Source organism: Archocentrus centrarchus (genome assembly GCF_007364275.1).
Source record: "Archocentrus centrarchus isolate MPI-CPG fArcCen1 chromosome 18 unlocalized genomic scaffold, fArcCen1 scaffold_23_ctg1, whole genome shotgun sequence".
NCBI classification, from domain to species: domain Eukaryota; kingdom Metazoa; phylum Chordata; class Actinopteri; order Cichliformes; family Cichlidae; genus Archocentrus; species Archocentrus centrarchus.
Window position 1 is genome coordinate 8,943,646 of NW_022060145.1, and position 25,257 is coordinate 8,968,902.

Genomic DNA, 25,257 nt, shown 5'->3' on the forward strand with positions numbered 1-25,257 from the left:
CCTGCACCGGGCTGCCAACTGCCTGCCAGCTGGCACAGTGGGCTGCACTTGTGTGTGGTGCTCAGGAAGGTTTGGGCTGAAATAATGGTGAGGAAGGCAAGAATCTACCTTAATGACCAATGTGTGGAGGAGGAATTTTTCCCCCCTTATGCAAATGTATAAACTTCATGCTGAAGACGTGACCAAAACAACTGAAACACTTCATGAAAGGATCTTTAACTCAGCCTACGACATGAACCTGCTGCATAACCTGCAGGACCGATATTTATACAGAGTTAATATTTGTATTAAAGTTTAACTGTGATGATAATCAGCAGCATTTCTCCCTTTGACATATTCCTTCATGCATTTCAGAGCAGATTCAAAACTTTAAAGAAAACAAAAATGTTACAATGTTTGTCATGAAGCAATTACCGGTGACACAAAAATGAGATTAGCTCACAGTATAAATGAGAGAACAATTATCTGTGAATCTGCATTAAAGATAATTAGCAATTCCAATCAAGTGGATTAAGAATGGGATAACATTTCAGTAAGTGTCATCTGGGACAAAGCCAAGTGCTATTTTTTTTTTTTTTAAATACACGATAAAGAGCCTGTAGTGCGCACGCTAATCTCAATCAAAGTCAGCAAAGTCCCTGGCATCGGGTATACCAGCAAATTTGCATTTATCATAACAGCGACTAAATCGAGCTTGACACTCGGGCATGTGAGCTGCAGAACCGTACGGGGAAAAAAAATGGTGATGTAGCATACAAGCACAAAGCCTTCACCCCCTGCTTTATTCAAATGGGCATCAGTACATGTCCTGCATCAAGATAGCCAGCTCACCGAATCCACGCACTGACAGGCTGAGACAATGGCTGTATAGAAATGACCGACACTTGCAGATATTTCAGCTTAGTAATGTGTTTGTTTAAGCGCGAGGCAGTGCTTTGGATGGAGTGGATTGATGGAAGCAGAGCTGGGGAGGGATGGGACTGGGGGGGGGGGGGGCTGGATGGGGAGCAAGAGGGCTGAATAATGGTTTGCATCCAATCTTAGGAATGCATAAGTGGGCATATAGCGCGCCGGCAGAAAATCGCTGCACAAGCAGTTCGTCCTCGATGCAGCCATATGTTTTATAGCACTTTCAGTTTACTATACCCAGGCCAGCTTCCTTTCCGGGAGAATATGCCCAGTTAGCTTAAGGAGTATTGATTTTTTTTTTTTTCCCAAGCACGTTGTAGGAAAGTGAGGAATATGAGGGTGGGGAAAGCTGTGGAGAAAAAGCATGAAGGGGACAGGCTCATTGGATATCATGCACTCTGTTTTTCTGCAAGCCACTAGAAAAATTTACATATCTTCCCCAGCAGCAAAATGGATGCCATTCTTTTTAAAGCTGGCCGACATCAGACGCTGATCCTGACAGCAACTTAGTTTGGGTAGCTGCGATGAAGGCTGGGAGACTGGGGAGAGGAGCAACAAGTGAGCCTGCTGAGACCTGAAGATCGAACAATGCAAATAAGGCAAAGAAATTCTTTTTGAGGCTTGCCGAAGAATAAATAGGTGTAGGAGTTCCAGGGAATGAGATGTGTGCATCCGACTCAGACTGATGAGACTTCACTGCTCCACAAGTTAAGGTGGAACTAATGAGTGTAATCCATATTCATACTGATGTGAACACCCATTTGTTTTAGAGCACGAGTAATGCAAAACGGGACGAATGCGAGTGACAACCTATAGTTTTAATCCAGTGTTATGGATCTTCTTTATCATATTTTATGTTGTTTTGGTTTCACTCTGCTGCATTAGCAGAATTTTTCTTGAGGGGCTCTTACATGGTAATATTTCCTAAAAGTCCCTGAAATTCACTCTGATGGAAAACAAAGCAACTCCTTTAAGTTTTTTTGTTTGTTTGTTTTGGGTGGTATAATTTCATGTGACTGCAGGTGGCTGGTAAATTATTATGAATGGAGTTTGTCATTAATCAATTTGGAAAGAACATTGTTCAAAGGCAGGCGATCATTTGCCAGGGGAAAAAAGGGGAAAATTTAAAGAAAGATTTGAAATCATCAACAGGACATAAAGCTCTTCTTTGGATGTTGGCTGCCATTTGTTCTGTTCTCTGTCAAGATGAACCCACTGCTTCAATAATGTTGAGGTCTGGGCTCTGAGGAGGCCAATCCATAACTGACAGTATCCCATTGTGAGGTTTTCTATCCAGGTTTGCTAATACTGAACTGGCAGTGTGTTTGGGTTCATTTTCTCTCTACTATTTCAAGGTTTTTACCTTAAAAAGATAACGCCTTGAGGCAACTGTTGTTCTGAATTGGCACTATATAAATAAAACTGAATTGAAGTGAAATTAATTAAATTGAATCTGGGACCAGTGTCATGCTGAAAAATTAAGCTGTTGCCAGTCAGATATTTTTCAGATGGTATTGCTTTTCCATAATTCCATTAATTCTGACAAGATCTCGAACACCTCTGGCTGAAATGCAGCCCAAACCACGACAGAGCCTCCACCATGTTTTATAGATGGCTGCAGACAATCACTGTTGTGCATGTCCTCTGTACATACTGATGACAATTTGAACCAAAAATGTCAAGTTTGGATCCATCGCTCCATCAGACCTGTTGCCACTGATTTTGTTCTAGTTCTTGAGTAATTTGCCGTACTTAAGTATTTTCTCCCTGTTTCCCTTCCTTAGCAGAGTTCTAGTCAGCGGTTTATTGCCCGGCGGTGCACCCTGCTGAGGTACCGTTGCGTCAGGCTGAGAATTACAGTAGTTAGCTACCAGAACAGATTGCTATCCTAACAGTTAGCTAGCACTGCGGCAATTAGCATTAGCATGCAGTTGTTCAGTACATTCGGTTGGTACCTAGAGCCCACCCCCCGTAGTATGATCACGCCAGCCTGTAAAAAATTTTCTGGCTAGAAAACTGCTTAGGGACATGTTCTTGACAGCCACCCTTCCAATGAGACCAATTCTGATGAGGTTTCAGTGAACAGGAGATGATCAACTGTTTCTTAAGGACATGAATTTCAGATGCTGTTCACCTGCTCTAGTTTTTTAGGCCTGCCCCTTCTTCTTTTGTCCTCCATTTGTCCAGTTTCCTCACATTTTTTAAGGACACACCACGCACCATCCCAATATGCGAAGTCTCAGGCTAATAGCTCTTCAGAAAGTCCGAAGAGCAATTGCTCAAGACCATTTAAAAAAAAAAAAAAAAAGTACAAGACAGTCTGGCTCCTTCAAAGCAAAATATAAGGGTGGCTCAAGACTTTTGCACAGCAGTGTATGCTGTAATACATTTTTTTAGAATTGGATTTCACAGCAGTGTAAATAATTTGACAAAAAGCCCATTCACTCTGGCAAGAGCAAAACCCAACAGTGAAAACTGTTTCAGTATAAAAACATCACTGTTGGCCTTCAAAAACCTGAATCAGTGGATCTCTATTGTGCAGAACTTTGCCTACGTAATCAACAAACTATTTATAGAACATTTCTAGTTTTTTAGCAATTTAAGGCCAACACTTCACACACACACACACGCACACAGTGCTGATTTCTGGGCTCATTAAAATGGGTAGCACTGGCCAGAACATGAAAACAAAAACTGGACTCAAAAGGTTTTTAATTAAATTATTTACCTGCCATCTTTATTGCTATCCAGTAAGTGGAAAATGCCAGTAACTGAGCTGTTCTGATGTCTGATGAGACCTAAAAAAAAAAAAAAGGAAATCACATGGGTTAGTGCAGAATTTTGTGATTGTTTAAATAGAAACCACTCCATCTGAATGCAAACTGAGAAGGCAGGAATGAAGAAAAGGATGGAGCTGGATTTAAAAAATATGGGGGGGATGGAGGGCAATCAGGCAATGAGTCAGTCACGCTGTGCAAGAACATTTGGTTTCCCTGTAGGAAAAAAAAAAAGCATGTCAGAGTCCAGAATGCAATCAGGAGGCTTTGTGCTGTAACGGCTGGTATGACAGTGATTTCCCTCTTCTCCATTCATGTACACAGGCAGATGAAAAGGAGACGCAAAAACTTCCTCAACCCCCTTTTCCAGCGAGCATGTGACCCCAACCGATTCATTCTGTGAATCGCATTCATCGGGAGTGGAAGGGAGAGGAAGTTCTCTTATGTTCGGCACCGAGCGTCTCCCATGTCATCAGCAGAACAGAGAATGTAAAGGGGGTAAACTGATTGGCCCCTAAGTCTGGGGAAAAGCACTTTACATAATGCTAATTGCACATCCGCCGCAATTATCTTTCTGTACTAATTACAGAAAAGCTAATTTTGAAATTAGCATTTCTTCCCAGTGTACAGTAAAGCAACTGTGCTAAGTGTGTGTGTTAAAAAACATACACCCCCCCTTTTCACAAATCCAGCTTTGCCAAAATAAATCCATATTTATAAAGGCATGCTGTTTTGGGGGATTAGAAGTTTTAAAAGATGCAAGATCGTACACTACTCCTTGACACCCACCACATAACTGGGAGCTGCAAACGTCTAATGGAGGAGCCAGATTCCTCACCCCCCGCTGCTGACTGTATTCAACCCTGGGAGTTAAACCAGATTAGCTAATATTCTCCTGCAATACACACAGCATCTGTCATATTAGTGGCCTATTCTTTTGTTTGAACAGCACTCTATTCCCAACCTAATGCTTGACATTCTCAACCCATCCTCCGGTCGCTCTGTCTCGCAAAAGTGAGCGCGCAAAGGAGGACGAGAAATGGTCTCATCCCTCCCCTCTACTGCAGAGCTGTAGCTATGAAAAACAACCGTAAGGAGGATGGATGGAGACGAAGGCAGGGGAAGAAAAACAGAGTGGATGCAGCGGGTGGGTGGGCAAAAAGGTAAGAGGAAGAGTCGAGAGGAATGAGGAAAATAAAGGAGGAGGGAGTAGGAGTGAGGAGATAAAAAAAAAAGAGGGGAAAGAGGTTCAAGACACTGGCTCTTTAGGCCGTTGGCACATATAGGGGGCTATGTTTGCTAATGGACACCATCAGTCATCCACCCATGTTGCCCGGGCAATATCACAGGGAACTCGTAATATAAAAGAGAGGCACAAAGAGAACAGAGAAAATGGAACATATCAGCAGGAGACTGCAGATCTACGCCTAGCCTACAGACCGTGCTTTCTTTGTTACTGTAGGCTCGCTCTGCACTCCAAGGCTAAGAAAACACACATTTTGCTGTCTTTTATACACTGCAAGCGAGATTTACAAGAAGGAAATTACTGCTTTCTGCATGGGAAAAAAAAAAAAGCTTTGAAATGGAAATAGATCAAAAAAGGCTGCGGGTATTGCATTGAACTTTTGCTTTACCGAGGAGACGGTGTAAATACTGAGATAGAAACCAGAAAATAAATATTTTAACCTAAACGGTGCATTTAATGGTGAGTCTTCACAGCACCAGAATGACTCAGACTGTGCATCACGTTCAGGGAAAAACACTGCAGCACAACAAGAGCACTGCAGTTACAAAATCAATATCTTACTCATTAGAGTTTGCTCATAAATTCATCAAGGTTGTGATTACAGTTGCTGAGCTAATTGCCTTATTCCCAGAACTCTTTTCAAGGTTCCCACATGGCTGTAAGTGATTTTCCAGGAAATTTTTTTTAACAACCTGGAGCTGATATGACACACAGGTTTTACAAATGAGATAAACGATTGTGCTGCCAAGGAAGCTTAGGTATTCATAACTCGAAAATCAACTCCTAAATAACAAGGTTCAATTAATAATGATGAAAAAATAAATAAAAGTCTACATTCTCTATGAACAGCTTAACAGCGTTGCCATTACTCTCATCTGCTTTAGAACTAAAATACAACAAAAATATTTTTTTAAAAACATGAGACGTTATTTGGGAATGTGATGGATTTTTGGAGCCTCTGTTTTAAGTGAATGTTTTACCACTGGCCTGGAAAAAGGTCAAACCTGATGGAACCTTCTGAACCCTGTTTGTTTGGTTCTATGAGGACAGCCAAGCTTCTTGTCTACAGTACAGTAACACTGAGTTTCCCTATCTGGTGAGTAGACATAAACAAGGGGATATTAAGCTCTCTGTGAGGTTAGAAGTTCAGAATGGGAGGACCATGCCTGCTGTAACATGTGTTTACCTGTTCTCCTTCATATAAAGTAATACTCTATAATTAATGTGTCTTTGTCCACATCCATAAGGATGTGGACAAAGACACAAATTTTGTTGTTTTGCCTCTGCGCAAATCATGTTGCATTTTCATTTATGCGTCAGCTCAAACTACTGAAGTCCTCAGAGGCAAGATAGAAGACAAATACTCTATAACCAGAGTATTTTTCTTCTATCTTGCCGACTATTGTAATCCATTACTATCAGGCTGTCTTAAAAGCTCCCTGAAAAGCCTTCAGCTGATCCAAAATGCTGCAGCTAGAGTACTGACAGGGACTAGAAAGAGAGAGCAGATTTCTCCCATATTGGCTTCTCTTCATTGGCTCCCTGTTAAACCTAGAATTTAAAATTCTTCTCCTCACCTACAAGGTCTTGAATAATCAGGCCTCATCTTATCTCAAAGACCTCATAGTACCATATCACCCCAACAGAGCACTTCGCTCTCAGACTGCTGGCTTACTTGTGGTTCCTCGGATACTTAAGAGCAGAATGGGAGGCAGAGCCTTCAGCTTTCAGGCCCCTCTTCTGTGGAACCAGCTTCCAGCGTGGATTCAGGAGACAGACACCCTCTCTATTTTTAAGATTAGGCTTAAAACTTTCCTTTTTGATAAAGCTTATAGTTAGGGCTGGATCAGGTGACCCTGAACCATCTCTTAGTTATGCTGCTATAGGCCTAGGCTGCTGGGGGTTCCCATAATGCACTGTTTCTTTTACTTTCACCTCTTTTTACTCTCTCTGTGTTTATACTCCACTCTGCATTTAATGATCGTTATTATTATTCTCTGGCTCTCTTTCACAGTGTGTCTTTTGTCCTGTCTCTCTCCCCTCAACTCCAACTGGTCACAACAATGGACTCCCTGAGCCTGGTTCTGCTGGAGGTTTCTTCCTGTTAAAAGGGAGTTTTTCCTTCCCGCTGTCACCAGCTGCTTGCTCATAGAGGGTTGTCTGATTGTTGGGGTTTTCTCTGTATTATTGTAGGGTCCTTACCTTATAATACAAAGCACCTCAAGGTGACTGTAGTAGTGAATTGGTGCAAAATAACTAAACCTGAATTCAATTGAATTGTGCTTTGTGAAAATCCATATACAAAATCCTTCATATACAGGAATACAGGCATCCTCTATATCAATATATACCAACAAGACATATTTTATTACAGTTTATCTCATCCCATCTAAAACTACCTTTGATCTTTTTTTTATGTGAATAAATAAATACATGTCACTGTACACTGAAGACTCCGTGTTCCAAATGGGCACATAATGGTCTATGGCTATAAGACAAGGGATTAATCTATTCACCTTTCAAATGTGTGTAAACATTAAAAAAATAAGCTCCTCACATATACAGTACTGTGCAAAAGTCTTGAGCCACCCCTCATTCCTTTATACTTTGTTAAGAAAGACGGAAATAGACATGACAGGCTTAAAAAAAAAAAAAAAAAAAGAAAGACGGAAATAAGTGCTACGATTTATCGAAAGGTGCAAGCATACATGCAGTATATGAGTTTGTACAATTCAAACGAGCTTGAAAGTCAATAATGGTGTGACCACCTTTATTCTCCAGCACAGCCTGAACTCTCTGAGGCAGCTTTCTTCTCATTTCTTTAAGCAGTCTTCAGGAATAGTTCTTCAGGCTTCTTGAAGGACATTCAAAGCTCTTCTTTGGATGTTTCTGCCTTTTGTTCTGTTCTCTGTCAAGATGATCCCACACTGCTTCAATAATGTTGAGCTCCAGGCTCCAGGAAGGCCAACCCATGACTGAAGGTTTTCTATTGCGTGTTTTTCTATCCAGGTATGCTTTTACGGAAGCATAACTTCAACTGAAGGGCTAGATGCATCGCTCAGGTCCTGTGTCAGGTCTTTGCTGATTTTCTTCCTATCTCTTAAGGACATGACTTTCAGATACTGTTCCTCTGCTGCAGACAGTTGTTTAGGCCTGCCACTTCTTCTTTTGTCCTCCACTGCAAACCATGGTGAGAGATGCAAAATTTTCAACCAGTAGCTCTTTGGAAACCACGTTGTTGGTGTAAAAATACTATTTTATGCCTGTCAAGCTGTGTTATCTTTGGTATATTTTTTATATAATGGTCATTTACAAGGACTAGTCTGGAGAACTACTGCTCAAGACCACTTAAAAACATTACAAGAAAATCTGGCTCCTTGGAAGCAAAATACAAAGAAATGAGCCATTTTGCACAGCACTGTTTCTGCACGTCTTAGACCACTTTAATAAAGAAATCAAATTGAATCCTATCTTTTTGTGACACCTTAATGACTAAACACAATAAACCTTGTATCACAGATATATAATGCCAATGCCAGACTCAGACTGCAGGTCTGATTTATCCATGATTTCCTGTCTTAAAAGTTGTAAAAGAAAGTTAAAAGATTTTGATTAGTACCAATGTTCAATTATTATCTGGAAACGTGACAGTTTAATGAATGAGTTTTGTTAAATATATATTTAATTACAGATCTTAAATAATATGCAAACCACAGCACTTTGTTTTTAATTGACATCTCACTCTTCTGAAAAAAAGTTCATATTTTTCAAGAAGAAAAAATCAAATATTCAGTTTATCAGATGCATTCTTCTCTGTCATTGGTGATGACCTTAACCCTAAATCTAATTCCATCCCTATATTTTAGTTATAACTAAAATATAGGGATATAGGGGGCAAAACAGACTTTTTGGAAAAAAAAAAGTGATTACTTTTTTTGGTCCCGACTGACAAGACTCGGGAGAACAAATTTTTAAAAACAAAAATTAGGCTGTTGGTTGAATTTAAAAAAAAAAAAAGATTTGAAGACAGTAACTGAGATTATATGAAATTGATTTTTTTTTTGCTGTTGTTTTTTTGTACAATTCAAGAAAAAAAAGTTACATCAACTGAAGAAATAACTGTCTGATAAACCGATTATTAAAATTACCTGTCACGACGGTTTGAGTTGTCCTCAGTTGTGTTCATGATAATTGTACATTTAAAAATAGATAAGCTTGTTCAACACAACATGTGTATTTTTCCTTAACAAGGTGTATTTAGCAGCTAATATATTCAGATACACCCACACATCAAACAATATCTGAGTCTACTGTTTCAATATAATTATAAAGTGGGCTGAACTGTGTGGTCCAGAATATTTTCCCCATTTGGAGTTTTACTTTTAAAATGTAAACAGCCTTTGATGAACTGCTTGAATTGCATGTGGAAAATTCATGCGGTGCGGTATGATGACAGCAAACTAAGCTTCTTTGGCCGCCGTGGCATTCTGCAATCTCTGTACACTTTATTCATGCTATGGGCCATCCACAACTGCACACGAGCAGATTGGAAGTGGCTTGCGAGACGGTCTGCTAGAAAAATCAGGTCAACCAGTGGATTACCGATGAACTTGAGGAAATCGCCTCAAACTGTGGATGAACTTCGAGGCTGTGTAGCTTTCCATACTGGATGTACAGTGAAAGAGAGAAACTGCCATGAGTTGCGCACTATGCCTCTATATGACAGAGCTAATATCAAACAAACATCATTAAAGAATGAAATGAACTCAGCGTGAACCCAAAAGCTTATCATGGATGCCATTAAGAAGGAAAGAAAACAAGCACACACGATCAGCGTCCTTTCTCATTAGCTGGGAATAACAAAGTCTTTGTTATTCAATGAGGATTTACTCCTGATTTCCCAACATGACTTGCAAAATGTGAAAAAAATGAAAACCGCATTTCCAACAGAAGAACACTGAGTAGCCCAACTGTGTCTATTAGCAAGCATGTTTTTTATATCTTCCTAATAAAATGTGATATACGTATGTGAAGGTTGGACTGTGTGTCAACAAAATCATCTGACAATTTAAAAGGAGAATGGCAAAGTATAACGCTTGTTTAGGATCTAATAAATGCATGGACTCTATACCACAAATACATAAATCAATAAAACTTACAATACTGTTCTGTCACATCCCCTAAAAGTCCTGCAGTATTTCCTTCACTGTACCACACACAATGTGTCACAAGAAACTAATTTTCTTTAAGGGTACAAATAACCTGGCCCTTTAAAACTTCTCAATAACTGCGCATGAAGCCCCGGAGACACGTTTGAGCGACAGCCGCTGTAAAGGGAGAGACTGTTAAGTTCTCCTTTGCAGGCTCAGCTGGTTGTTCTCCTGGCTTTTCATTCTTATTTTGACTCATGTGACTGACAGGTCAGAAATGGAAAGACGAGATATTCAAGGAAAAAAGTGCCTGTCTTTGTTGTGATGTTTCTATATTTGATCGCAACTCCATACGTGTCCTCATGAGGACAACTTTAAAGGGGTCATTTAAGGCAATTGTTTTATAGGTGCTTAATCTAATGTTCTCTGCAACCCAAATGTATAATTAAGGTGACTCGTGTGCATAGCATGGGATAAAAAGGTTCCTTAATTGTTGGTTCACAACTATGACATTGATGACAAAATTACACGATGTTAAAGATTTAAAATGGCATACAGGAAAATGTGGTGATTTAGTAAATTGTGTTTTTGCAAGTTTTGTGGAAATCTGACATTATCTGGAAATATTTAAATTAGATCTAATTAAAAGATGCTTGTAAAGGTAGCAAGTGTAAAATACTATGGGTAATAACAATTTCATTGCAAACTGGAGTAAAAGTGATCCCAAATTATGTCCTCGAACTTTTGAGAAATAAAAGCAATTTTAAACAAAAAGCAGGTGGTTCCCGAAATGAATTAAAGACATTCTCAGGGCCATGCTTTAGAAGAATCATAGCCATAAAGTGTTTGATGAATTATACGGCAGGAGTGGGAATCATGATACTCGATAACAATAACAATGGTATTGCGATACACTGATTCCGGATACATCACGGAACAGTAACCACAGCACCTGAGAAATATCTCTAAGAAAAAGGGGGAAAGTTGGTCACCTGCATTTATTTACTGCACTTTGCTGTCTGTGCATATTCATGCATTATCATTACTGTTGATCTCTGATTGGCTTTAATTCCATTCACCGAGGCCCCGTTTACATGAGAACGTTTTCAGTGGAAATGGTGTCGTTTTAAAGTTTTCAAAAAGCAGCGCGTTCAGACGGAAAAGTTTCAAAAAGATCTCCGTTTACATGCCGAAAATGCTGCAGTTCCCACTGCCAGGCCACAAGTTAGATGTTAGATTCAACTCATTGTCATTGTGTGCACACAACGAAATGTTCATTCCAGATCACTCATCCAGAGACGAGCATCTGCGGTCATGCAGCTAGAGACCGGCGCTACCATTAGGCAATGTGGTTTAAGTGTCTTGCCCAAGGACAGGGGCTCGAACCTGCAACCTTCCAGCTGCAAGGTGAGCGCATACCCACTGCGCCACTGCCACTATATGAATGTGAATAGTGTGAATGTGCCAGTGCCCCAATTTTCAAAAAGCAGCATTTTCACCCGTTTACACAGAAACGGAAATGCTCCACTGTGGAACCGGTTTTCAAAAAGTATCGTTTTCACGCCGTTCTCGTGTAAACGGGAGGCTGAAACGCATCGAAACTTTACCGTTTTCATCTGAAAACATTCTCCTGTAAACGGGGCCTTAGATCCTTTCATTTAATTAACGTCACCTCAGTGAGTCATAGTGCAGTGATTCAGGTGTAACTGCTGTGGGAATCCACTTAGAGTACCTGCAATGTTCAAATAAAAATATCAATATTTGGCAGCAGCGCATCCATACCGTGTCGAAACAAAAAAAGCCAACAGGATATATTGTCACACCAATAATTTATCCCACTCCTGCTGTTGGCAGATAAATTCACCAGCAATTAATATCATGAGCAGGAAAAAGCCTGAAATAGCCATACACAACTGCAAAATACAACCCCAGATGGATGGCAAAACATGGACAGCACATGCCGACACAACCACAGAAATGAAAACTGATGGTTGCACCACCTCGAAGATGAGCAGTAATGGAGGTGAAGGATGATGGGGCCGGGGAGACATGGGGGGGGGGTGTGAGGACTAGCAAAGGTCATCTTGCACACCTTGGGAGGGGTGATGACGCGTGTTCAGAAAAGCGCCAAAGTCAAATGACCTTTACTGCAATCTTGTGTCAAACTTGAGGGCCAGTTTAACACAAGGCAGAATCAATTACCAGCACTACACAATATCTAGGTGTGTGTTTGATATATGGATGAGCAAACAGTAGAATATGAGTTTAAGTCATTTGGAAACACTTTACAAACTACTGTACAAAGAGTTTGTGTCACATTCCCATTTATGTTAAACGTGTGTGTTTTATAGGTCACAACATAAAAGGACTGTTAATATTTGTACTGCGACAATCTAGAAATCTAAAACGCTTCGCTAACTGAACCCAAACAGCCTCCTTGGCCTGCCTTCCCAGCACACACTTAATGATTCTAAATCCATGTGGACTACAGAGCTAAAAATGATTGAGCCCGTTCCCCATCCAGCCTCACCACTTTCAATACATTCACATGCGCAAGTCTGAACGTCATTTAAATGCCGAGCCAGCTTGTGCTTGCAGTGATAAGGGAATTTTCCAGTGAGTCATAAGCAACTTCTCTCTGAAGGTTTGAGGAACGTAAAAAGAGAGCTGGGGGAAATGCAATATGCTGTTGCTCAGCAATCCTCTCCCAGCCCATTTATTTCAACGACACAGGCGTCTGAATTTTTAACCCTTCCAGCTCCTCCTGACGTTCTACCATTTCTCATCCTGACTGTCTGACCTGAGGTTCTCGGGCCAATTTACTTTTGTTCGATGCAAGCTCGGGCTGAAATGAAATGACAGTTGTCCCGTAGCACCAACAATTGCCTAAGTCCACAAACTGAAGCAATTTGGTGAAATGAGCAAAGCGCTTTAAATGACTCAGACTAAAAAGGGCATGACCCTTACCACCGTTCCCTGCTTCCAGTGCCTTTAACGTTTGCTCTTTGAGTCGGTCGGCTTCGTGCTTTCTCCTCCTGTGTTCCTCCAACTTGACCTGCAGGTCTTCAGCTACCTGCTGAAGCTCTCTGAGCTGAGCCTAAACAGATGACATGGAAACAAAAAGATTACGAAAACACAGTCAACATTTTTATACCTATCTGTCAAGATTTATAGCAATTTAGGGCTGAGTTTAGAGTAAGTGTGAAAGAAAGAAGCCCAGTTAAACAAATAAAAAAACACTAATTTTGGAATTGGTATTGGTACTGCCATCTTGAAATTCACCACTATATTTATTCACCTTCTTCTGGAATTGAAACTTCCCTCAAATCAACACACTACTGGTTTGTTTTATAAGTCTCGAGTACTGAATACTGGCTGCAGAAAGAATATGAACCATCAAGCCAAGAAAAGTAAAGCAATATTACAACATTTAGTATCAGGCTTGCACTGTAGTTATAGATTGGTACCACCTACATAGTACTGCCACAGTTTATAAAACACAGACCATTTTTGAGGCAATGTTAGTCTCTGTTCCTTAGTTGGTCCATTACTTTATTATAGAACACACAGGTGAGTGTGTCCAAACTTTTGACTGGTACTGTATATCTAGCCCCACCATCAAGTCAAAATTTTTATTTTGCTCAGCATTTCAAACACAAAAGACAAGGCCGACACCTCAAGCACTCAAAACCATTGTATTACTTTGTACACCATTGTGATATATATGTATATATAAACAGAAGCACAAGAATCTCTCTGTTCTCTCTTTACGTTTTCTTGTCTTTTTATCTACCTCCCGACCAGCACCAGGCCGTGTATTTACAAAAAACTTGTACAACAGCAGCAGGCCTGCACAATGGACTATTTAAATCACTTGCATCGGGAGGTGTTGCTGTCACACCAAATATGACAGCTTTTGACAACCAAGCATAACCTATCATCACTCTCTGTAATGGACCAATTAATATGAAAGAGCAGCAGCTCCTCGTTTGCGTGTGTGTGTGCGCGCGCGCGTGTGTGCGTGTCAATTCTGCCTTCCAATCTGTCCTCAGAGACTCTCATAATGCAGTGATGGATTCTGTGAGGTTCAGCTAGGGATGACTACCTTTCTAGGCCATGCTGCTTGCTCTGACACCTTCAGCTTGCAGCAGTGATTTATGGGCTCCATTATGAGGAGTACAAGAACATATTTACTTGTAGAAAAACACCCATAACATGCAAAAAGTTCTTCCACTTTGTTGAAATAAAGTCTAAAAAAAAAAAACCCACCAAAAACTAATATAAACCTTCTTGCTGTTGTACTGTAAATTCTTCACAGAAGAAACAACAGTGGCTTCTTGGCAAATTCAGGAAAAAAGAAAACAAAAGTAGAGAAAGGTTTAAAGATTTTAAGGATGAGGAATCGCAAACGCTGCACAATTTCCTGCTTTAAGATGTACTTTTAAGAGTGGGACAATAAACAGAAAGATAATCACAAAGATCCTGAAAGAGGTTTTTATTGAATACCAATTTGTATTCAATTAAACAGCAGCGTTCTCATTTCTGTTTGTTCTGGGGCACATGAGGCTGCAATGCCACACTCGGCTTCTAATTTGATTTTAAAAAAAAGTTTCCTTGCAAGCGTTTTCTTTAACAGCAGTTTCTTCTTGAACCCTTGAACCATAGGAAGAGTTAATTTTTGAGGCATTGTGTAAGGTTTCCAAACACGGGGCCCCTGAGGTAACCCTGCCATATCAATAGAGACACGCTGAGAAAAGAGGATCATAAAGTGCGGCAAGGCTAGGAGGGCTGGGTGACACTTCAGCCTCGATCTGCCAATCAGCTGCCACAGAAAAGAACACGGAGGGGAAAAAAGAAAAGAAAAAAGAGCAGAGCAGAGTGCAGGGTAAAAACCCAGGGACCAACAGCTGCCAAATCAGACATGTGTGAGCTTACACATGTGAGTGTGATAAAAGAAAAAATGGCCTTCAGATAAATCTTTGCCATAAATAAGTGGTTTATTTTGCTAACATCTTTTATAACAAGCACTGCTCAAAATGCTTCAAGATACCTTAAAAACAGGATCAATGCAGAACATAACAGGGATTGATAGCAGCCCTGAAAAAATAAGAACTCTATAAATGTGCTGCTGCAGAATGCAAATTATGAAATAATGTAACTACATGCGGAGCAACACTCAGGCCTTACAGCAGCAGTGTTGGAAAGTAACTTGTAGCTTCTAAAGGGCACTAATGCATTAAGTAATGAGACCACTGAAGCATCCTCGGAGATCCACAGCTGCCAAATTTACCATATAATTTGCACCAAACTCCAGGAGTCCGTTTCTAAATTGGCTCAGTGCTCGCTGAAGTAAACGTGCAAATGAAGAGGAAAAACTGTAAAGTAGCTGCTGCTCATCCTCAAGTTCTGCAAAGGAGCAGGTTGAGTCAAAAAAAAGAAACTGGCTTGATTGCTCGTGCGTTTGTTGACTTGTGCTGATTTACACCCAGTCATTTACTCCTTACTGCTTTAGAGCGATGGCACATGAAGTATGGTCACAGCTGAATTCCTTAAGAGACACAATAAAATGCAAAGTTGGTGGCAGGAGCAGAATGCGATGATGTTTAAGGGTTACAGATAACAGTACAAACTAGAATCTGAATAGGAGACGTGATACATAATGTAACAGAGCAATGTCAGTTGTGCTAAAACGGGAGGCCACTCGGTAGGAAATGACATGAATTGATCAACTAAAACAACATGAACCAAGTGACATAATGGAAGGAGGAAAATTGCATTTTTTTTTTTTTTGACAGCTAGGAAGCAGCAAGCTTCTCGCTCTGATAAGGCAAAAAAAAAAAAAAAAAATACCTGCACAGCAGGCTAAGGCTGGTGCTGGAAACTGGTGCTGGGAGCACAACAGACGCCTGAAGCAGCAGGTGCTGCGAAACATGTATGATCAAAACAGTATCACAAGCTGCTCACTTAGAATAGAAATGCTCAGAGCACAGCATATATGAAAGCAAATTAGCCTCAGCATCCTTATCCAAGTGTTAGCCAAGTAACACATTACAAGTCACTGTGTGGCAGCACGAGCAGGCAAAATTTAATTAAGTGTGTTTATATCCACACACAACAGCTGCAAACTAGGAGCACGATGTACATTTACATTTTGTCCCCTAACAAGAACTTTATGATCATGTTAAATGTTTCCTGCTGGTTCTGCTAATCCCCAGCTTTTCTTATTAGCGCCATCACGAGGTCGATCTTCACCCCTGTTCCCCACCCGATCTTTGCGCCTGCTTAATATTAGCCTAATAGCACATGTTTGGCACATGCATCCTGGCCAGCTTTTGGTTCAAGTGCCTTACAAAAATGGCTCTAGACTCGCCACAGTGGTGTGGTGGTTAGCACCATTGTATTGCAGTTAGAAGGTCCTGGGTTTGAATCCACCGGCCGAGGTCTTCCTATGCGAAGCCTGCATGTTCTCCCTGTGCCTGTGTGGTCTGGCTTCCTCTCACAATCCAAAGACATGCATGTTAGGTTGACAGGTGATTCTGGCCAGGGTGTGCCCCACCTCTCACCCTATGACAGCTGAGATGGGCTCCAGCCCCACTGTGATGCTGAATTGGATAAGTGGAAGAAACCCGCTCAATTTAATGTCACCCTACTGCATTATTAATGTAACTCTTTGCTTTCAGGCAACCTGCTTCAAAAATGTTAATCAGTTCTCTAATATTTTTGCTGTGGTAACCTCCAGACTTCAGGTGTCTCCTGTTCTAAATCACAGCCGTTTTCTCCTGATGTAGGAAGTCATCTGAAATACAGTCTAAAGGCCATTTTCAGACAATGATTCTTTGGTGCATTTCGTGCGGTTCTAACTCATCACAGCTGGAAAAGCAGTCAAAAAAAAAGGTTTAAACAGGAATTGATCTTCTTTTCAAGAAAAACCTGGCTGGTTTTTCAAACACGTGTCATATAATAGCTGGAACTTCAGCAAAATCGAGTGTACCTGTTTGTCCCTCCAGAGCAGCACTCCCTCCTCAATCAGTTGCTGCTTGAGTCGCAAACCTTCATCCAAGGTCCTCATCTGGCCCTCCACGTATGCCCTCTCTCTCTGTCCTAGATTCCTGGAGGAAAGGCGAGAGAGAGGAAGCACAGTCCCATCATTACTGAGAAAACGCCAGCCACTCCTGTTATGGTCACCGAGATGGCGCAATCCAATTTTTAAGGGCCTGCGATGCAGCAGGAATCCAAATGGGAAAATAGAAGAGTAAATAAGATTGGGGGGGGCGATGCTCTGCGGCTCAACTAAATTGTTTCTGAAGTCTGGCAAACACAATATGAGGACGGACCTTGTGAAAACATAATGAGATACACTCTGCTCGTATGCGGCTTCGAGACGAACGGCACGGTGAATGAAATAATAGAGGACTGTCAACAAAAGAAGTGGGTTAGCGACATTTACACAGCTTGCTGCATTTCTGCGTTGCAGCGTCGTTCATCTCTGCCGTGCAGCTCAGAGAACATGATAAATATGGCTTGGCAGGAAAATGAATTCTTAGAAACAATTGCATTCAGAGACCTTCCACCTATGTGGCACGTAATTTATAACTTATCTAAATTATCTCCCAGAAAAACGTCTCTGCATGAACACAGCAGTTTAAAGCAAAAGGGGGAGGGAAAAAAAAAACTAGAAGAAGGCTGTGAGTCAGATTTGCATTTAACAGATGAACTCTTCAAAACACTGTTGTGATGCATACACAGCCTGAACTACATCCATGTTTTTAATCACAGTGACACCATGCCCCCTGGTGGCACAATAACTGATTCACCGCTGTGGTGCAGCTGCACAGCAAGTGAAGAGTCCATCACACTGCCGCTACATTAAGCAGCTTTCTATTAAGAGCTTCAGTGAATTAATGCACCCCAACCCCACCCCCCCAAAAAAATTCAGTTTTAAATTACACTGGGTAAATATCATTCACAGATATTTATTTTTAAATAAGTGGACCCTTTGGCGTCCGATGACATATTTTGAGTCAAACTGCACATGTGCTATTATATAAATACTGAATCTCAGTTTTCATTCAACTGACCAGCAAGTGTTCTGGCAGTGAGCGTGGCTGTTGTATTCATCCGAAGCATCGCAGCAATCTGGCGAGAGACACAGGAGAAACCAATCCAACGCACACAGAAGAAAACAGAGAAGAAGAAAAAAAAAAGAACATACCACATTACCAGAATGGAGAGGTTAACAATGTCCTTACTCTGAAAGGAGTCATTACTACATAATGGGGCATAACAGATCGAAGTACAAACTTAATACACAACAAAAAGACACAAGGTACTTTTTGGCAAAAACAGTATTTTGCTTTCCAACACAGAGCACGCAGATGTTCACGATAATTAAGACAAAAAAATAATTATTTAAACACAAATGTGCTATAGTATCATTTGAGCTGAAACTTTCAGTAAATAAATTATTCCAGTGAACCAAAAGAAACTTAAACAGCAGCTCCTTTAATGATTATTTCGTCATTTCAGTCATTTGTAAAGACAAATGTTAAGAGTTCCCCACTTTGAATGTGAGGATATGGCTGCCGTTCTTCATTTTGGACTCTTGGAGAACAAAATAAAACACTGGCAGATGTCAGCTTTTATTAGACAGATAAAAACACTTAAGCGGAAAAAAAATAGCACTTTTCTACTCTGTCTGACCACTCAAAGCACTTATACAACAGATTTACATTTACCCATTCATACAAGCACCTCCATGAGTAACTAAGCTAAGTGCTTACTGTCTAACATTCACACTTGCAATTTGGGATTTACCATCAAAGGATACTTTGGCATGCAGCCCGGAATCGAACCACCAACCTTCCGATCAGTAGGTGACCTTGTCTACCCCCTGAGCTACAGCCACCCCCTTACAGTACAATGCAAAAGAGTTGACTTGAGCCACCCCTTGTTTTTTTATATTTTGCTCAGAAAATGGGAATTAGGTGCAACAAGTCACTGAAACAAGTACATACAGAATTCTGACAAGCTTGAAAGTCAATATTAGGTGTGACCACCTTTATTCTTCAACACAGCCTGAACTCTCTGAGGCAGCTTTTTGTCATTTCTTTAGTCTTCAGAAATAGTTCTCCAGGCTTCTTCAAGGACACTCAAAGCTCTTCTTTGGATGCTGGCTGCCTTTTGTTCTAATCTCTGTCAAGATGATCCCACACTGCTTCAATACTGCTGAGGTCCGGGCTTTGGGGAGGCCAATCCATGACTGATGGTGTTCCACTGTGTGTTTTTCTATCCAAGTATGCTTTCACTGCATTAGGAGTATGTCTCGGATCATTGTCATGCTAAAAATTGCAGGTGTTGCCACTCAGATGTTTTCCAGATGGTATTGCATGGTGGATCAAAATATAATGGAACTTAGCAGACAGCTGTTGGTCACAGCCACCTGTGTCAGTATCCACCTGGTAGTCAAGCCTAAACAAAGTTAAAGGGGTGAGCTATTAAAAAAAACCACAAATTCACCCACACGAAACTTTCTGCTGTAAAGCTGCCCATTTTAATATTCGGGAGTGGCTTCACTTTGGATACAGCCCCAAGTGCTACCTTGAGAGCTGCAGTTTTGGCCACCATATCGGTTTCACATGGAAAAATGGTAGCGCAGTTTTTGCCAAAGGAGCAACAAAAAAAACTAAAAACTTAAGACAGGCTAAGTAAACGAGCTGTCTCTCATTTAAGTGGTGCAAAAATTAACTCAGACAAGAGTATCTCCCAGAATGTCAGACTGCACATTCTCAGTTTCAGTGTAATTAGCTAGAGCCCCAGTGATTTATCAGCGAGTCGATGTTAGCTATCACATGACTGCATAAAACAAATACATTGTGTTACATTTCTGTGTAATGACAATAATAAGAATTTATGGATGTCTGAGTTGATGTTGGCAGTGACCATTGCACTGTTTTACTTGGCCTTCGTGTGTTCATCATACTGCAGTTAGCTGTGTTCCTTTGCAGCGATGCTCTCTTGTGTGCAGTACAGCACTGTGGCCAAGTGCATTTGGGAAACTTCGTGCTGTGCAGTGCAGGGAACAGCTGTGATTGGCATATGCCTGCAGGTCGTCAAAGGATGATTTAGTGAGTTTCTTTTGCTTTGCGTTCTATTGGCCGAGCGCACATTTTCAAGATCAACCGCGTTCATTCAACCGTGGGAAGCCACAAGTTTAAAATTTGATCAATGCAGCCCTTACAGGCAGACAAAGGTGCATATACTGTTGATCGACCCAGAAAATCTCCATCCTTAAAGCTGAAGATGAAATCTTTAGGACTGCATGATATCTCTCTCTGCTTCGAAGAAGGTCTCTTGATTTCAGCCACTTATAACATCAGCTGCATGGTGCTTTGTAAGTGCTCAGATCTCGCTTTTTTTCTGATGTTTCACCCAAAAGAGTGGGCACAGTGTGATATCTCTCAATTATCAAGAACCCCATTGGTGACCCATCGAAAGAGAGCATTACAGTTCGAAAAGGGAAGCCAGTGAAAGTCTCTGAACAACCTAGTCAAAGAGGAAAAGCGATGATGAATTAGCTATTAAGTGGCTCCATTCAAAGCAGAGAAGGTATGAGAAGAAGACAAGTGGGAGCAGAATAAAAGGAAAGAGAAAAAAAAGTGAGGGAGGCTTTGGGAAATATTCTCCTACTGCTCTTTCATTCTTCATTCCCTTAGCTTTATTTCTAGCAACGGTTACATGCCGTCTATTGCTGCTGCTGCAGAACAAGCAGGTGACAGAGCGGAGATGTCAACAGCAGAATGTATTGAATTTATCCAAAGTGGCGAGCTACTGGAGAACAAAAGTGGAAAAGAAAGAGAGGCTGAAAAATTATCTGATTCGGCATTGCATGTGGCAAGAAAGAATGGAGAAAAGCCTTGAGAAAATAAGACAGAAATAGGATGCTGTTCAAGGAAAGCTGAGTGAGGAAAGTGACTATGTACACACATCTGCATTTGTTCTGTTTGTTGAGGCTACATCATCTGTTTGTTTGCGCTACAAAATGGAGTGGCAGCATGTACGTCGACATGTCAGCCTCTTAATGTCGAATAAAATATAAAATACACAAAGTGGGGAAAGCAAACCAAACAAATTTTTATTCAATAAAATCAGGACTTGAAGTTATTTTGATCAATACCTGGCACTAGCTAGCTAGGAAAATGATTTCACAGGCAGCAAATGACAAAACACACACACACAGGGTGAATAACTATCTTTACTAGATGAATACAAACGACATGAGCAGAAGCTAATAACTGTATAAAGAATACGGGCATGGCATGGCGCAGGGGCACCCTCTACCCAATAATGATGTGTCTGACCATGCCGATCTTCATAACAATGCTAATTTATTTAGAAGTTAAAATCTGCTTATCTGGGGCTAAGCAGAAGAGGATGGATGGATGGACGGACTTAAACTCAGCCTGGTTGCTATGTTTGTGGCATTCTAAACACGTGTTGAGGCCAGTTGCAGAGTGCCCTCTGGTGGATAAACTATGCAACATCAACATTCATAGCATGGTTGAAGGGAGTTTCGCCCCATTCTTCTTTACTGTTTGAACTTTCATTTATCGTCCATTATAAACGCTAAAATTGCTAAATGGCAGATAACATCAGTCCGCCAATAAATCAGTCCGGCTCTAGTCTGCTGAGCTATGACAAGTATTGTGCTGTGACAGTGCTAAGAATATATGTCTGTGTAGATTCTCAGTCATCCAGGTCATAGTAGTCTCTGGAGCTTGAAAAAGGCGACTGGACTTCTTTTTGTTTCTTGAAGACGATTCACACCTTTGTTCCAGTGACCTCAATAGGCCACAGGAAACAATGGAGCGGAGTCCTAAATTGGTTTCAACTGAAACCACTGATTAAATATGACCCACGCCCCCTTCACACCTGGGCACATGTGTTCACACACATGATCAATAGAGGGTCATAACCACCTTCAGGGGACTACGTCCACAGGGGTTTAAATACCTGGGTCTCTCCACCATTTGGTTGAGAACTGAAGAAGCCTTTCGGATGAGAGGTGAAACGTCTTCAAGAAACAAAAAGAAGTCCAGTCGCCTTTTTCAAGCTCCAGAGACTGCTAAGAATATAGTAGACACTGAAGTTGGCGCCACTCTGCTCTACTCTGCTGGACAAACTATGTAATGACACCATAGCTACACTGCCCCGAGCATATTTTTCAGCATTCTGTAAAAATAAAAGGAAGTATTAGCATCTCTGCATAACCAAACAACATATACAACAATATTGATATACCACAGATATCAACATCTGTGACAGGACAATGCTGTCTATGTCATATGTTGTTTAAGCTGTACTGTGAATACCTGCCAAGTTACTCAAAATGCCTTTGTAGTAGTTCTCACTCCAGCGGGCATTTCCAGGACCACAATTTGCCTTAATGACCTCCAAACAGAAAAGGTTCCTATCAGCTGACAGTACAACGCAACATTAAAGTGCAGCCTTACCACAGATGCCGTCATTGACTCGTGATGACGGGATGTAGTGCGGGCGAAAACCCAGATTGGTGCAGTAGAATCGACCACGAGGACAGGCTGAGGTACCTACAGGGAGCAAGGAAAACTAGTCAGAACTGCTTTATAAACTACTTGCATTAACAAATTAATTTACCTTAAAATGTTCATGATGCATGTGAGCACATTAGCCACTACATTTGATTACTGTAGCTTTTAAAAACAGCCATTGACAGTCATGATGTTTTTTTCTTGTTGTTTTATCATTATTTTGTGTGTGCAGGGAAGTTGGGTGTTTTTTTTTTTGTTTGTGTTCACTTTTTAAAAATGTCAAAAATGAGTGCGCCTCAAACGTGCTTAGTACCAAAGATACAAATCCCCCTTTGCGATTTTGTCGGGAACAGCGTCCAGCGTAAAACCCAAATCAAACGTGCGAAGCTTCCCGCTGTGGGAAAAGAGTAGCTGAAAGCAGCTTCTTCATCTTTTGGCTGCAGTCTACAGCTATTAGCAGGAGCGCTTGGAAAACAAAAGGTGGCACTGAAGTGAGCTACCATTTGCTCCATAACACCTTGCAGATACCCTTTTACTGGACCTCAATTCATGCATTTTCTCTTCATTTCTGGAATTCTTTGAGAGCAATGGCCTTCACTGTTCAACCTCAGCAGAGATTGTTTTTCAAGGCTAATTGTACTGGTGCTGGGCGGCAGAGTAAGGCAGTGGTTAGCATTGTTGGAGATTCTCTGTTTTTAATCGGCCAGCTGCTCCACATTTCACCTGAACATTCAAAACATTCTAGATTTCCTTAATTGTGCAAGTCAACATGTGCAGAGGTCTGTTTAATTGCTAAAGTGTGAAACTGAGGCTTCAAGTGGGACGTTTCTCACATCTTAGATCAACTGATATCATGTGCTATTTTCAAGTATTGTAGCATATTTCTCTGGAGCTTAAATCCAATAAGGGCACAACAATTTGCCATCGGCCACAGCCAGTCCATGGGGTTAGACAACAGGAAATGCAGAAGAGCACAAAAGGTGGCTTACTGTCTCCTCTTTACACCACAAGACACAGCGTTAGATGTGAGATTCAAGTTCTGTTCAGTTAATGTATGTAGCACACCTAGGTTATTGTTTTGCTTTTGTCCACAGTGTGCATCTTTGATATTGGCAGTCCGTGTTTTTGTCCTGTGCTCTTTTGCTTCCCAGGATGTAAAAGCATGCATGCCTGAAATCAGAGTATCCACTTTGACAGAATCCTTCTGCAGGTCAGCTGCACGTATGAGACGCTGGGTTTTTGTTTTTTTTTTTGGTTTGTTTGTTTGTTTGTTTGTTTGGTTTTTTTTGGGGGGGGGGGGGCATTTTCAGTGCTGAAAATCTCAAAAGTGTTTTCTGAAATATTTCAAGGCAAGATTCTAAATATAAACACTGATTTTGCAACAGGGCGTCACAATGAGGAGTCGGCCTGATAACCCGCGGATTAACCTTTTACCTGGTTCATCTGAGCCATCTTCGCAGTCGCAGTAGTCATCGTTCACCTGCTCGAACGGGATCATTCTCGACCCATCTATGCACAGAAACGACCTCCTCTCCCTGTAGAACCTTTTATCTGTTACAAAATTAAAGCAAACACCCACTTTTCTAAGTGCTGATGGCCCTGAGATGCAACCACAATTGCAGTCAAACATCTTGCATCATTATGAATGCTTATAGTGCCTTAGCAAAAATCCTCGGGTTTTATGTTTATGTCCAAAACTGAACACACTTACTTACTGCTGCGTGACAGCTTTATAGGAGCCTGCAACATGCAGTGTGTGTCTAAGGAGCTGTCAAAGCTGCAGTATCGTGTAGTGATTCTATATAAATGTGGCAGCTACCTCTCCGGAAGCTAAATGGGAGCAGTGGACTTACAGGATGAAGATATTCCTCTTACTTTCCGCGAGTCCACAAAACCACACCAAAAGACAGCCGCTATAATAACGTAGACACGCATGTCAGCGCCTCCTGCCTCATAAAATCCCGCTGCAGGGTGCTTCAAACTGATTACACATTTCCAGCAGCTCAGACTGCCATGTTCCGACTTCCTGAAACATACGAGCGCGTGGCGCTTCTGAGGGTTTCTATTGGTTTTGTATTCGAGGCTCATGTGATCCCCCCCCGACCAATCGCAGGTGAGAAGGCAGCTGCGGGGAGAAAGGGAATTACGACTTTATTAACTTTTTCAAAACGGGAGCGTACAAGTTCAAGACTTTTTTTTAAGCACATTTATGTAATATAGCCTGTTTTAGAGTGACGGCAGTCGTGTTTTGTAGTCTAACAGCCCTCACGGGCCCCTCTCAGACAAATACAGTAGCCTCTGTTTACACTCAGAGCCCTGAATTGATATGTATGGGAAGGCAACAGAAAAGATGATAGTTGGGGATACTTACCCACAGATACATTAGATAGATAGATAGATAGATAGATAGATAGATAGATAGATAGATAGATAGATAGATAGATAGATAGATAGATAGATAGATAGATTTATGTTCTTTTATTTATATATAAATAAAAGAATATATATATTAGGGGTGGGACTTTAACGCGTTAATTTCGATTAATTAATTACGGAAAAAATTACGAATTAAAAATTTTAACACATTTTAATCGCACTTTGCACCGTGG

At 41.0% G+C, this 25,257-nt stretch overlaps 1 protein-coding gene across 1 annotated transcript in view; it reads right to left on the reverse strand.

The window, feature by feature from the left end:
• LOC115775101 (glucosidase 2 subunit beta-like) overlaps positions 1-24,672 on the reverse strand; it is a 171,981-nt gene extending 147,309 nt beyond the window's left edge. The window contains exons 1-7 of the mRNA XM_030722596.1: positions 24,502-24,672; positions 24,083-24,199; positions 22,592-22,687; positions 18,161-18,218; positions 17,074-17,191; positions 13,050-13,179; positions 3,638-3,707 (exon numbers count right to left, since the gene is read on the reverse strand). Coding sequence (XP_030578456.1) covers positions 3,638-3,707; positions 13,050-13,179; positions 17,074-17,191; positions 18,161-18,218; positions 22,592-22,687; positions 24,083-24,199; positions 24,502-24,583 — 671 coding nt within the window. The 5' untranslated portion in view covers positions 24,584-24,672. The remainder of the gene's footprint in view (positions 1-3,637; positions 3,708-13,049; positions 13,180-17,073; positions 17,192-18,160; positions 18,219-22,591; positions 22,688-24,082; positions 24,200-24,501) is intronic.
• Positions 24,673-25,257: the final 585 nt, after the last annotated feature.